At 32.8% G+C, this 14954-nt stretch overlaps 1 protein-coding gene across 1 annotated transcript; it reads right to left on the bottom strand.

The window, feature by feature from the left end:
* Positions 1–968: 968 nt before the first annotated feature.
* LOC149565505 (heat shock cognate 70 kDa protein-like) lies at positions 969–6471 on the bottom strand. The gene is made up of 3 exons (XM_089819035.1): positions 6164–6471; positions 3214–4031; positions 969–1987 (listed from the first exon to the last, which is right to left on the bottom strand). Exons 1-3 carry the CDS (start codon positions 6378–6380, stop codon positions 1148–1150), a joined length of 1875 nt encoding a protein of 624 aa, XP_089675161.1. The 5' UTR covers positions 6381–6471; the 3' UTR covers positions 969–1147.
* Positions 6472–14954: the final 8483 nt, after the last annotated feature.

Genomic DNA, 14954 nt, shown 5'->3' with positions numbered 1-14954 from the left:
GACACTTCAAAGATGTAGTATTGGTCAATATGAAATTACTTATAGTGAATTTTTTTCTTTAGCAATGGTATATTCTGCAAGTACATTAGAGAATTGCAATTAAATAAATTTAATTTATTTTTAATCTTAAAAAATATAAAGAAGAGGAAAATTTGTTTTTGAAAACAATAGTGTCTATTTAAATAGTATGACGATTAGAAATTGTTTGAAACTATTTTAAGTTTATTTAAAAAATATCAAATCTATTTTGATCATTATAAATGAAAAATTATTACTTTTATAAAGAAATGCTAATTTTAAGATTATATCATTATTGACTCCAAATTATACACAACCTATCAAAGTGATCTATAATGAATTTAAAGTATTTACAATGATAATGTCTAAACCTACTCATAATAAAAAACACTTTAAGAAATCAAATTCATAAACAAAAGTTACCAGACATATATTTAAACAAAACAAGTACTATAACAATAGTCATCAAGAAAAGTGACATATAGATACCAAACTTAAGATTGACTTCACCCATTTCAATTTGTCTTATATCTTTCATTAAAAATTATGAAACATTTTAATTACATCAATATTTACAAAATAATTAAGTTCTTCAATCGCATCAAATAATACTTAGAAAGAGTACTCTTTCCCTAATGAAGAGTGCAATGAAGAGTGTAAGTACACTTCAAATTCACCCAAATTGTACATATCTGTAATCATATGAAGTGCAAATTCAATCAACATAACTCCAAGAACATTATATAGACTAAAAACACTTTAATACATTTAACCTATAATTCAATAACAGAGACTGAATTTACCTGTATATGATAATGCATTTAATATAATTAAATTCATTTATATTGTAGCAAAAATGTCATAATTGAAGTAAGCCTATTTTAGTCTACCCTCGAGAAAGTCTAAATCTCCACAAAATGATATAATAAATACACAAAGACACCACGACATCATAAAAGTACCCATTTTAATGTATCAGAAGTCTAAATATTTAGCAGTACATCCCAGTAAACATCCGAGTAAAATTACGTCTAATACTAGATGATAGTCTTCTACAACATATGACAGCAGGAAAATTACAAACACCCCTTCACATAATTCGGTCAATTTCTCCAACCTTGGATCCCTTTTATGCAGCTGATCTGTAAGCATTGGAGATTACAGGATTACAAACATTTTCCAGTTCATGCAACTTTTGTTCATACTCACAAGCATCTCCCAGCTGATTGGCATCCAGCCATTCAATTGTACTCTTTATAACTTTCTGCATTTTGTCCTTATCATTATAACTGATCTTCTTGCTGAACTTTTCATCCTTGATAGTATTCCTCATGCTGTAGACATAGTTCTCCAACATGTTTCTAGCATCTGATCTCTTTTGCACATACTCATCTTCTTCCTTGTATTTCTCTGCTTCCTCCACCATTCTCTCAATCTCAGCTTTGCTCAGCCTGCCCTTATCATTGTTAATGGTGATGGTATTCTTAATCCCTGCAGTCTTGTCTTCAGCACTCACATTGAGGATTCCATTGGCATCAATATGGAAACATACATTAATGTGAGGGACTCCTCTTGGTGCAGGGGGGATACCAGATAGAACAAATTTACCCAAAAGATTGTTAGCTTTGCTCTGAGCCCTTTCACCCTCATATATCTTAACCAGAACAGAGGTCTGGTTGTCTGAATAAGTGGTAAAGATCCTTTCTTTCTTTGCAGGAATTGTAGTGTTTCTTGGAATGAGAACGGTCATGATTCCTCCTGAGGTTTCCAGCCCCAAGCTGAGTGGTGCCACGTCCAAGAGCAAAACATCTTGCACTTTTTCGCTTGTTTCTCCGTTTAATATGGCAGCCTGCATTGCTGCACCATAGGCAACAGCTTCATCAGGATTGATGCTCTTGCATAGCTCCTTGGCCCCAAAGTAATCCTGAAGCAGCTTTTGCACTTTTGGAATTCTGGTGGATCCTCCTACCTGTTAGAATTGATGCATCCACATATTAGAAAAGCTAGAGGCATTCAACAATGAATCGTATAATAATAACCACAGTCAAAATTTTAGGTCAAAGTTTAAACATCACATTCTTAATTTTAGGTCAAAGTTTAAACATCATATTCTTAAGTTTCAATTTGTTTATATGATTCATCTGAAATTATGCTCTTATTTGCAGTAGGTTCTGTATAATAGTTAATAAAGGTTAAACAATATACTGTAAATTTTGATTCTTTTAGGTTTTTAATCTGAAATCATATTAGTTTCTTCAATAGAACCCACCTATTACTGTGATTTCAGAAGAAACTCCTAAACACATCAAAGCATAGAATGTGATCTTCAAACCAAAACATATAAGAATTTAAGATAAGTCATTTCAACAAATCAATGCTTTGAGTATGTTGTTTATGCAGGGCTTATTTTTACCATAGATTATGTTCTCTAAAGATGTTGGCAAACATAAAAAATAGCTGCTTAAGCTGATTGTAAAGATTCTTGCATAGCTTTTAGCCCTTCCATTCATATATTGAAAAAGCCAGAAACCTTCAGCATGGACCGCATTATCATTAGTGACAAAAAAGTTATCATAAATATTTTGGCAGCTGAGATCAAACAACTTACTTTTAAGTTTTGGCTTGTTTAGGCGACTCATCTGAAGCATACATTTACATTTTCAGTAGGGCCCAACAATTTGTAGAACATTGATTTGTCTAGGTTATTCATACAAGATCTTATTAGTTTAAGTAGAACCATCTAGTCATATGATCTCAGATAAACCACCTAAACAGGTCAAGTTCAAAATGTGCTAATTAAGTCAAAATCTAGTAGTATGATTTCGAATGAGTCACCTAAATAAATAAAAACTTAGAATGTGTTGTTTAAGCTAAAGCATTTTTCACTATAGATTGTATTTATTGCTGCTTCAAGATTCTTTTGCATCTGTATTTTAAATCCCATTTTATGATCCATCATGATGATGTAGAATTAGAATTAAAGAGAAAATTGACAGATCATAGAATATAATCCAAAACATTAATACAAAAGAATCTCACACAATTGAATTTAAAAACAGTAAACATTCAGCTATTAAAATTTAATTGGTGAATATGGAAAGCAGTTGCATAAGAAACTAATTGCACATGTTCCTAGAGCTCTCCAACATAGCCATGAAGAACAGTTTGATTGGAGAATTTGATAGAGCAAGTTACCAGAACAACTTCACTGATGGCAGACTTCTCCATCTTGGCATCTCTGAGGCATTTGTCGACAGGCTCAATACATTTCTTGAACAAGTCCATATTAAGTTCTTCAAATTTGGCCCTGGTAATCCTGGCATGGAAGTCAATTCCTTCATGCAAGGAGTCAATCTCAATGGCTGTCTGAGTAGTAGTGGACAGTGTTCTTTTGGCTCTCTCACAAGCAGTCTTAAGGCGCCGCATTGCCTTAGCATTGGCACTCACGTCCTTCTTCTGCTTTTGCTTCAACTCATTCACAAAGTGATTCACCATTCTATTGTCAAAATCTTCACCACCCAGATGTGTATCCCCTGCCGTGGCTTTCACTTCAAACACTCCTCCAGCTAAAGTAAGGATTGATACATCGAATGTCCCTCCTCCCAAATCGAAAATAAGTATACTCTTTTCTCTCTCACTTCCCTTCTCGCTCTTCTGGTCAAGCCCATAGGCTATGGCTGCCGCAGTGGGCTCATTTATGATTCTCATGACATTGAGCCCTGAAATTGCCCCGGCGTCTTTGGTGGCTTGCCTCTGTGAATCGTTGAAGTAGGCAGGAACTGTGATGACTGCATTTTTCACTGTTTTCCCCAAAAAGGATTCAGCAATCTCCTTCATTTTGGCCAATACCATGGATGAGATTTCCTCTGCAGAGAGTTTCTTTGTCTCTCCTTTGTATTGGACTATGATCAGGGGCTTGTCACCTTGCCCTGCAACCACCTTGAATGGCCACAGTTTCATGTCTGCTTGGACAATTGGGTCGCTGAACTTTCTTCCAATCAGCCGTTTTGCATCTGCATCAACAAAATCGAACAATTCCCAAATCATCAAATCATGTACATAGAGTTGGGTTGGGGCAGGGTTTAACATTGTAGTCTAGAAATCAAGTTTTAGTGTCTAAAATTTAAGCCATTAGAAGTGTAAATGCTTGTTTAGAAGGCAGGATATGTTTTTTTGGTTACTTCATCTATCAACATTCAATAATAAAACATGATAAATGAATCAAGATTCAAATTTGAGAAGATAAGATATAAGAAATGAGGAACGGATTGTTTCTATGGTGATTTTGGTGCTGGAGTTGGGGAGGCAGGGGATGGATGTCTGATGTCTAGAAGCACATGAGCTGATAGCGAGTGTTAGAGCTCTTTAGACCCTCCTGTTCTACCGCTGTCTTCCTTCCTTCCGTTGTACTCAGTTTAAAAATACTGATTTTTAAGGGCAACTTTCTGCATTTTCAGAAAGAGGTTTGAAGTTTTGCAGTTTTCTAAATATTCACGTACAACGAAGAAGTTATAAGTTAATTGGTGAGGATGACTGTCTGTATTCAATTTGTTCAGTTTAAGAATATTTTTTTCTATTCACAGATTTTAAGATTTGCAGTTACCTAATGTTCATGAACAATGAAAGAGGGATAGTTCAATTGATTGATTATAATTGATTATAAGAATGGGTTATTTTTCAGATAAAATGTACTTTTGATTAAAATTGAAAAAAATCGGAATACAACAGATTTTGTTGAAATTTTTAGCATTTGTTCTTCATGATCTCTATGTTCTATAATCAAAACAGCGCAAAAAAAATTGAGAAAAACTGACACCGATTATAATTGGTCAGAGTAATTGTATGTTTCTGGATGAAGTCATTTATCAAGATTTAAATCTTTGAAGATGGTTGTAAAAACTGAAGGTGGAATTGCGTTTCAAGATACTTTAGCTAAAACTTCATTTACATCTGTTTATAATTGGTCAGAGTAATTGTATGTTTCTTGATGAAGTCATTTATCAAAATTTAAATCTTTGAAGACAGTTGTAAAAACTGAAGGTGGAATTGCATTTCAACATACTTGAGCTAAAATATCATTTATAATGTAAGTTTCATTAGACTAGTTACTTAGCATAGTCACTTAGGGATACTTGGAGGCTGGAACTAATTTTGATATGGCTAACTTAAAATAATAAGAGATGTTTATTTGGAGTGAAGATGCCTATTAATTCATTAGAAACTTTAATTTATATTGTAGGGACAGTTTTTCTTTTCCCCTTTCTAACTCTTTTTTGTTTGTTTTGTTTTGTTAAGATTCAAGTTTCTGATGGCTGGATAGACGCTGACTATAAATGTTATTTTTATGATATAATATAATACTTTCAAAAATAAGAAGTTTGTACACTAGACTTGTAAATCAGTCATATAAGAATGTACTAAATAGTAAAATACAAAATTTCAAACTTTTTTTCAACATACACATAGACACATATTTGTATGTGTACTATACATAATTTTATTTAATTAATTTTTTACTAATCATGAATAATAGACATATTTCAAACAAGAGTTATATGAAATATTAGATTTTAATTTAAAAATGAAATTAAGATATGAAAGAGGATTAGACTATGAGATAGTTTTTGTATCAATAGTTGGAATAATCTACTATGATCTATCATTAGAATAATTTTTATTCTTTTAATATTCAATCATCCTAATAATAAATTATAAAACATGTTTCAAAAAATGAATAAGAAAATTAACACACAATCTAAAAAATTCTAAATCTAATGACTACAAAAACTTAATACTTTTAAATTTATATATCTTTATTTCTTAAAACTAAATCTTAATCTTTAAACAACATAATTTTTTAAAATTTGTATTATATTTAGCATCATACACCATAAAACAAGTATTTTATTTTATTTCTAAAATCCACTAGAAAATTGATTATTTAGATATAGAACTTTCTTAATCGTTATGATTTTAAAAGCCTTAACAATTTAATTGGTCAGATCTACTATAAATTACCTAAACAATAAGAAAAGTTGATAATACTAGATCATAAGCCAATCCCAGGAGCAGCTAAGAATTAGCAAAACTACCAAGCCAAATCTTTTCCAACGTCTTAAACAAATTGAAGTTTGAAACTACTAACCGAATACAGTATTTGCAGGATTCATGGCAGCTTGATTTTTAGCAGCTTCTCCAATGAGACGTTCAGTGTCAGTGAAGGCAACACATGATGGAGTGGTGCGGTTGCCCTGATCATTGGCAATGATTTCCACACGGTCATATTGCCATACTCCTACGCAGCTGTACGTTGTTCCCAAGTCTATTCCTATCGCCTCCACTTCACCCTTCCCTGCAACCATCTTATAATCTCCTTAGCACAAACTACTATATCAAATTTGAAGGTTAATTAGAACGACTATGGCGAAGAGAAGAACAAATAACACCACCTCACACACTGGTTTCGGGTAGCCCATTTATTGGTGCATGAGAATCAGAATCACATGAAAAAGTGAAATCAAAGTTATTTTGATGCAAAGATTTTAAAGCGAAAGTTGGATTCCCCTGGAAATAAAATGCCCAACTCCTCATCAACAGCCAAATGTCTTTATTCTAGATTCATCTCAACCCACTAAAAACTTTGAATTGTTTATCCATAATAAGCAATATTGTAGTGTAGAACCATTAAGGCCATACTAAGTTCCATTAAATGAGGAAAAACATGTCTAACGAAATAATGTGTTATTATTTTTATTTATATGAAGGATTCGTATCTGTGAGGCAGTCTAGTGAGGCACAAAGTTTGCAAGCTACCAACCAATGAAGGCCGCCATATAAATGTTTTAGGAACTGATAATGTGTATTTTGATAGCATGAGAGTATAAAATTCTCAGTTTGTGAAAAAGGAATCTCACTCCGCCTTAAAAAATGCATGAAGAGATTTTTCAAATGTTCTAGCCTCCAGTAAGTACACCAAATATGATGTCATTTAGAATCTTGGATCGACTTTGACGTCTACCAATTGCTCATCTAAGTTATCACTCAGAATTGTGGCCCAGTCTATTGGCATCTTTTCCATCCAGGTTTGAAGGTGTCCTATTGCTGGTAGTCCCATGACCCTACTCAAAAGCACAATGACATATCCAACATCATCTTTCATATAACTCTGGGTCATGTCTACATTGCTGACTCTATGACCCACTGGTGTTCTATCAATCATGAAGGATGATTGAATTGTCTCTCTAGCTTCTTTCTCATTCTCTTGGTACCATCTCTTAGCTCCATCATAAGAAATATGCAAATACTAATATACCCTAAGGAGATGAAATACTTTCTCAATGTTCTGAGGTTGGAGGTTGAGGAAAATCTCTCTTTTGACACTCTTAACGACCTTTTCTTTAAGCACATAATTGTTTGCAAGAGCCATTATTAGTTCTAAAGATTGAATGAATGTAGGATATGATGTTGCATAACAAGACCAGATCTAATCATAGATGACACTATTGTAGATCATTCTTTCAGTTTATTGTAGATGGTAAGGAATGCATTCCAATCTATATGACCAAGCTCGATAAATCTAATATCTGCATGCTCGTCTTGAAACCATGACTTCCTTAATGCACCTTGGTACTTGAATACAATGGGTTTTAGAGCTATCATTTCTATGCTTATGTAAAGTTGCAATCCTTAAGTTTAAATTCTTAATCTCATGTTCCAAAATTTAAGAAAATGGCACCAACATTTCTTAAATACAATTAATAAGAAAGATAACCTAGTGCAAGGAGGGAGAGAAAATAACTAGGGCCAAGGGCACACCCAACTGTCCCAACCACCTTGCAGAGTAAACACAATGGAAGCAAACAACATAGAACAACACAAAGGAGAGAGAGAACAAAATATTTTATTGATTCATCAAGTAATCAGTATACATGCCCAGCTGTAAGGCCTTTGGGGTTACGACCATATACAAAATACAACTTCCAAATCCACGATCTAGCTTCAAATTCACATTTCTAGACACATATGCATTTCCCCTTCAAAACCCTCTAAGTTCTCTGCTTTAACTTAAGCCTACGCACTTTATTTATACTTGACAAAACAACTTACAAAAGATTCTAGAACATTACATAATAGAAAGGCCGACCTCAAAATGGTCAACATTCATCCATGAACAAGATCCTATCATTAAATCCATGATCAAAATTAAATACCCAAGTCAGCTCCCACTAAGAACCAAAACACAAACAAATCGGCTAAAGAAGGAACGAAGCATCAACAAATAACTAGATAACTTGGCACACACTGGATAACTCAACAGTAACTGGAAACTGGTACTTGGTTGTAACTAGAACTCAACAGTAACTAGAAATCGACAACAACTAGAAACTTGATAGTAATTGGAACTCAGCAGCAACTGGCAAAAAGAACAAAAGTCTAAGATTACAAGAAAACCTAGGATGCTCCTACATCAGACAACCAGGGTTGGAAGAAATGATTCTCCTAAATCATGCAAGTGTCATAACATGCGCTGTATCCAACTCAAATTGAGAAATCCATGTAGCATCTTCAACTGGTCTATTCTTCCACTTCACTAAATACTCATAGTAATCTTTTCTTCTTGTGCTCTTACCAACTCTTTGACCAATACCTTTTCAACTTCTTCAATCTACTTCTTAGGATAATCATCTGATACAACAACTTCATCATCTAACTCATGATACTTATATAAATTAGCAACATTGAATATAGGAGATATATCCATGTCATCAGGTAACTCAACTTTATTAGCATTACCATTGTCAAACTTCTTCAAGATCTTACAATGTCCAAAATTCTTTATCTTCAGCTTACTATATGTTTCAATAAGAAATCTTCCTTTTTTCAAATGAACCATCACCTCATGGCCAACTTCAAAAACATGATGTCTTCTAGACTTATCAACATACTCTTTATACTTCTAATTACTTTGTTCCAACCTCAACTTTATTTCCTTATGCAAAGATTGAGCCATAAAATCAAAAAATTTTCCCCTTGCAGTAGCTCTCTTTTCTTCACTAGCAACATCCCTCAAATCTAATACTCCTCTAGGATGCATTCCTGTAACAATCTCAAAAGGTGTTTTCCTTGTACTCATATTCACAGAATTATTATATGAAAACTTAGCTTGTGCCAATACCATCTCCCAATTACTTGGCTTATCTCCAACTAGACATCTCAGTAAATTACCCAAGCTTCTATTCACAACCTCTATCTATCCATCTATCTACAGATGGAAAAATAACCAACAAACTTACTATCTCTATCAGAAATAATACTTCTTGGTAATCCATGCAATCTCATAATCTCTTTGAAGAAAAGTTCAACAACATGCTTAGCATCTGATGTCTTCTTACATGGTATGAAATGAGTCATTTTAGAAAATCTATCCACAACAACAAATATAGAATCATACCTCTTCAGTATTTTAGGCAATCCAAGAACAAAATCCATACTAATGTCACTCCAAGGTTTCTTAGGAACATCAATAGGTGTATACTAACCAATATTTTGACTTACTCCTTTTGCAACTTGACAAACTCCACAACTCTTCACAAATTTCTAAACATCCTTATACATTTATGGCCAATAATAATTCTCCTTCATCAAACTCAATGTCTTATCAATTCTAAATTGTCCAACCAATCCACCACTATATTTTTCCTTGATCAAATTAACTCTCATAGAACTTCTAGGGATACACAACTAAATTCCTTTAAACAACATACCTTCTTGAATGAAATATTCATCATACTTACTTATGTGATTTGTTAGATTTGGTGCTCTACACTCTCTCCATGCCTTAGAAAAATCAGGGTCAATATCATACAACTCTTTCTTTTCATCAAAACCAAGAACTTCAACCTTCATCTCAGTTAATAAAGAATGTCTTTTGCTCAATGCATTGGCAACTCTGTTAGTAACTCCACTCTTATGCTTGATAACAAATGTGAAACTTTGCAAGTACTCAACCCACTTCATATGTATGATTCAATTTATGTTGACTTCCTAAGAACTGTAAAACTTTATGATTAGTATACAACACAAAATCCTTAGGAATCAAATAATGTCTCCAATTCTTTAAGGCTTGAACAATAGCATAAAACTCTTGATCATACACATAATACTTCCTTTTAGCATCATTCAACTTCTCATTAAAGAAAGCAACAGGTTTACCTTCTTGACTCAATACAGCTCCTATTGCACCACCACTTGCATCACATTCAACTTGAAATACCTTATTGAAATCAGGTAAAGTCAATAAAGGCAACTCAACAACTTTTTGTTTCAAAGTCTCAAAACTGTTATCAACTTTGTGTGTCCACTTGAATTCTTTTTTATCTCCTCTCATTGTCTCTGTCATAGCAATGTAAACCAAATTCAAATTCTTGATGAACTTTTTGTATAAACTAGCTAAATCATAAAATGATCTTACCTCACTCACACTCTCAAGTGTAGGCCATTCAAGAAATTCTTTATCCTTCTTTGTATCCATTCTCAAACCATCAGTTGAAATCAAAAATCCCAAATACATAATCTCTTCTTTCGTGAATGAACACATCTTCAAATCAATCAACAACTTCTCCTCTTTCAATCTCTATAACACTTGTCTAATATGCTCAAGATGTTCTTCCTTAATTTGAATATTAGAATATCATCCAAATAAACAATCACAAATTTACCCAATAATTTTTTCAAGAATTCATTCATCAACCTCATAAAAGTAGTCAGTGCATTAGTCAAACCAAAAGACATAACCAACCTTTCATATAAACATTCTTTTTTCTTGAAATAATTCTTTCACTCATCACCTTCTAAGATTCTAATTTGATGATACCCACTCTTCAAACCAATCTCGGTAAAATATTTTTCTGCGCTCAAACAATTCACTATATCATCCATGTTCAACATAGGAAACCTATACTTTACTATTATCTTGTTAATAGCTCTAGAATTTAGTGGACATTCTCAACTCACTATTCTTCTTAGGTGCCAATATAGTAGGTACAACACATGGACTTAAAGTTTCTTGGATCAAACCTTTCTGTAAAAACTCTTGCACTTGTCTATTAAGTTCTTCATTCTTGGTAGGCGTCAATCTATATGGTGTTTTATTCATAAAACTAGCTTTAGGAATCAGTTCCAAACAATGACATATACTCTTTATTGGTGGTTAACCATTGGGTACATTCTTTGAAATGATCTCTTGATACTCAGTGAGAAAAAATTCAATTTCTTTTAGAACTCAGTTGATGTTGTTGTTACTCAATGCATTAGGAATTATAACAAAACAAACTTTGTCTTTCTTCATATCTTTCACAAACTGATCTTCATTAAGAATACAAACCCACATGGTAGTACAATGATTCTCATCAAGTGCCTCTATCAAAGGTAACAAGATTTGTCTCTTTCCATTTCTCAAATAGTATTTTGATTCAATCTACTGCCATCTAGTACTCTCTTATCATACTGCCAAGGTTAACCCAAAAGTATATGGCAACAATCCATAGACATAATATCACATAACACTTCATCATAATAATTCGTCTTTTTAAAATTTTGTTGGGCATTTTCCACTTACTAGTAACTTATGCTCATCCTTGATCTAAGCAACTTGATAGGGTTTAGGGTGTCTCATCCTTTTCAAGTTTGCAACTTATTAACCAACTGTTCTAATTTAGAATTCTCTGAGCTACCACTATCACGGATCACCTTGAAACATCTTCCAAAAATTTTGCATCTAGTTTTGAAAAGATTTCTCCTTAGGAAGGATTCACCATCAGCTTTCTCATCACACAAAGTTCTTCTCAACATTAAATTTTCACCTTTCTCAGGTCCATTCAGTGGACTCCTAGATTCTTCTTGAACTACAACAATTCTACTACTAATTTTAGTTTTTGTACATTCAAATGCTCTATGACCTTCTTCCCCACATTTGAAATAGGTTCCATGGAATCCTCCTCTTCCATAACCACATCAGTAAGAACCACCTCTGCCTCAGTAAGAACTACCACCTTTCCACTTAGTCTCTTCTTTTTCATCACCACTTTGATTTACCCTTATCTTGCACAATATTTTCAAATATGGTATTTTCCCCATAAGATATAACTTTTCCTCTTTGAAACCTTCCTCCTCTACCTCTTTTCCTTTTTCCATGCTTCTTTGTCAAGATCTCCATGAATTTCAAGGCATATTGATATGCTTCTTCCACACCATCCAATTTCACAAAACCGATCTTGTCTTTAATCATAGTTCTCAAACCATTCAAATACCTAGCCACTTTATTTACCTCATGATCATCAACATGTCTAGATCTAATGTCCAAACTATATAATTCCTTGATATAGTCCTTTACACTCATATCCTTTGGCCTCAAATTTTGCATTTTCCTCAATAAATTGACTTGATAATTAGAAAGGAGGAACTTTATCCTCAATTTATTCACCATCTTTAGCCATGTCCTAAACTTATCTTTTCCTTTCCTTTTTCTATTAATTTGCAAATATTCTCACCAAAGTGAAGCCTGTCCCTTCAACTTGGTGACTAGTATCTTTACCTTTCTATTATCAAGGGTGCCCTCAAATTCAAAGAATTTATCCATGTTTGAGATCCAATCCAACAAATTTTTGGTGTCTAATCTTTCATCATATATTGTAACTTCAAAAACAAACTTAGAATGTGCCTTAGACAAAACTCTCAATAATCTTTCCTCATGAGATTACATGTCAGGTTCAGTGTTAGGGTTTGTTGCTTTAAGTGCTCCTTCACTATAACTGACATCATCAAGATGTACTTCTCTGCTTTGGGTCATATCAACAACATCAGGTCTAGTTGCAATTTATCTCGACAAGTCCATAATAGTATTATGAGCATTTTCTTTACCCCAAACCATTTTGACAATAGGTTCCTAGGTATGTGTAGGATCATGGTCAACCAAACTATGGCCTTAAGTAGTAGTGAAAAACCAACAAATCAGGGTTATGTTAACTTGACGCATAATTTTAAATTAGTTATGGGCTTTATATCAAAAATTTGTAAATTCTAAACTACTAGGCCTTATCTAGAGAAAAAGTTATTCGATTGGTCAAAATTTTGGATTTTAATGCAGTAGTATAAAAATTTTAGGGCGAACATAAAAAGTAAGTGTATGTCTGACCACCTTAATCAAAACCAAATGATAATATTTTTTAATATAATTATAGATATATAAAAGGTAGAGTCATGCTCGAATGTGACACTTTTTTTATGGATATTTTTATTCCAAATAAATAATTAAATATGAATTTTCTACTATAGCTTTTTCAGAATAAAACAATTCTCATATCTAACTACCTTAACTAATTGAAAAATTTACAAAATTGTATTTTTTTTTTCTTATACTAGGCAAAGCATAGAATGTGACGCAACTTTCAGATTTCAAGAATGTTATACAGTTTGAAAGTTATAGATATTTTTCAATCAATATGTCAATCAATAGCTTACAGACATATTCATTAGAAATTAACTAATAAATACTTATCAAACTCATAATTTGATAGCAATTATATCAATGAAATCTTGAGAGCATTTAAAAAAAACCCTTTTCATTTCATTGAATTTGGATGAAAGGAATATTATCATATGACCAATCAAAGTCTAAATATCAGGGAAACATGTTTCAAACATGTTTTTTGAGTTGACCAAAGAAGTTAGGTAAATATCAAGCCTAATTAGGTACGTGAACTTGGATCGAGTACTCGAAATGTAGCGGCAAAACACAAAATTTTAAAAATTGAGATGGTGAGAACTAATTGTAGATTTTAAACCAAAAGCTTACAAACATATTTAAATATGTTTATTATTATTTTATTATTATATATTGTATAACAAATTTTAGTATTATAATATTATATATGATATTAAATATGATTAGATAGTATATTAGGATCATACTACTATCTATTATAATATAGTATTATTGTTGGTGTAAATAGGTATTTATTATTTACACTTTACTTAAATTTACTTAGGTTAGTGCATTATTTTGTTATTTCTCTTTATGGGACACTTAGGAGTTTGCCCACCTTTTTGGGTTATCATGTAGACAACACAGAAATACACAATTCTAATTTTGCACATGGTGTCTACAACACAGAAGTTTGCATTATTCACCGAGTTGTCATGTAGGCAACACAATTATTCACACTCCTAATTGAGCACATGTTGTCTACAACACGGATGTGCATGTTTCACCTTTGTAGGCTTATCCTCTCATCATTGCACTTACTTTTGTGCTTAATGAAGGATAACCCATATCCAGTGGACATGTGCCTGGTTGTTAGACTTATCATGATGCTGATTCCAAGGCATTCTAGATGCATCTTAGAGGCCTCTATATTGAGGCACTCCTAGTGTACTTGTACATAGAATTGAATACTATATAGTTATTCTGATCATACTCTAGTCTAATTTGTGCTTGTGTTTTGAGTTCCTTGGTCTTGGGTAAATTGTGCCCTAAGGCAGATTCTTACCTAGTATCAGAGCTGAGGGAGATACTCATCACATAGCCATTGGAGACCTTATGTAGCAAGCGACGAGAGGCCAAATGTGAAAGGAAGGTATTGAATGAAGACATTGCAATATATAAGGAAAGAGATAGGGTAATTCATCAAATGATGTGACAAGTTATGTTAAATGTGAATCATGTTGATGATGTATTGATCGAAGGTGAAATCATAGAGTCAGAAAATGAATAGGTTCAATTGGCAAATGAAACTGTACCAAATGATAATGATAATGTCAGGATTGAAAATTTGGAGGATGAAAATTTACCAGTTCATAATGTAAATGCCATGATTGATCATGTCAAAAATGAAAATGCATAAGAACATTACATATCTCCTAATTATAAGCAAAATGAA

This window comes from Cupressus sempervirens, chromosome 3, assembly GCF_028749045.1.
Source record: "Cupressus sempervirens isolate cs-2001-9-10 chromosome 3, ASM2874904v1, whole genome shotgun sequence".
Lineage (NCBI taxonomy): Eukaryota > Viridiplantae > Streptophyta > Pinopsida > Cupressales > Cupressaceae > Cupressus > Cupressus sempervirens.
The sequence above is the reverse complement of the archived record's forward strand: the minus strand, read 5'-3'. Positions and strand labels throughout refer to the sequence as shown.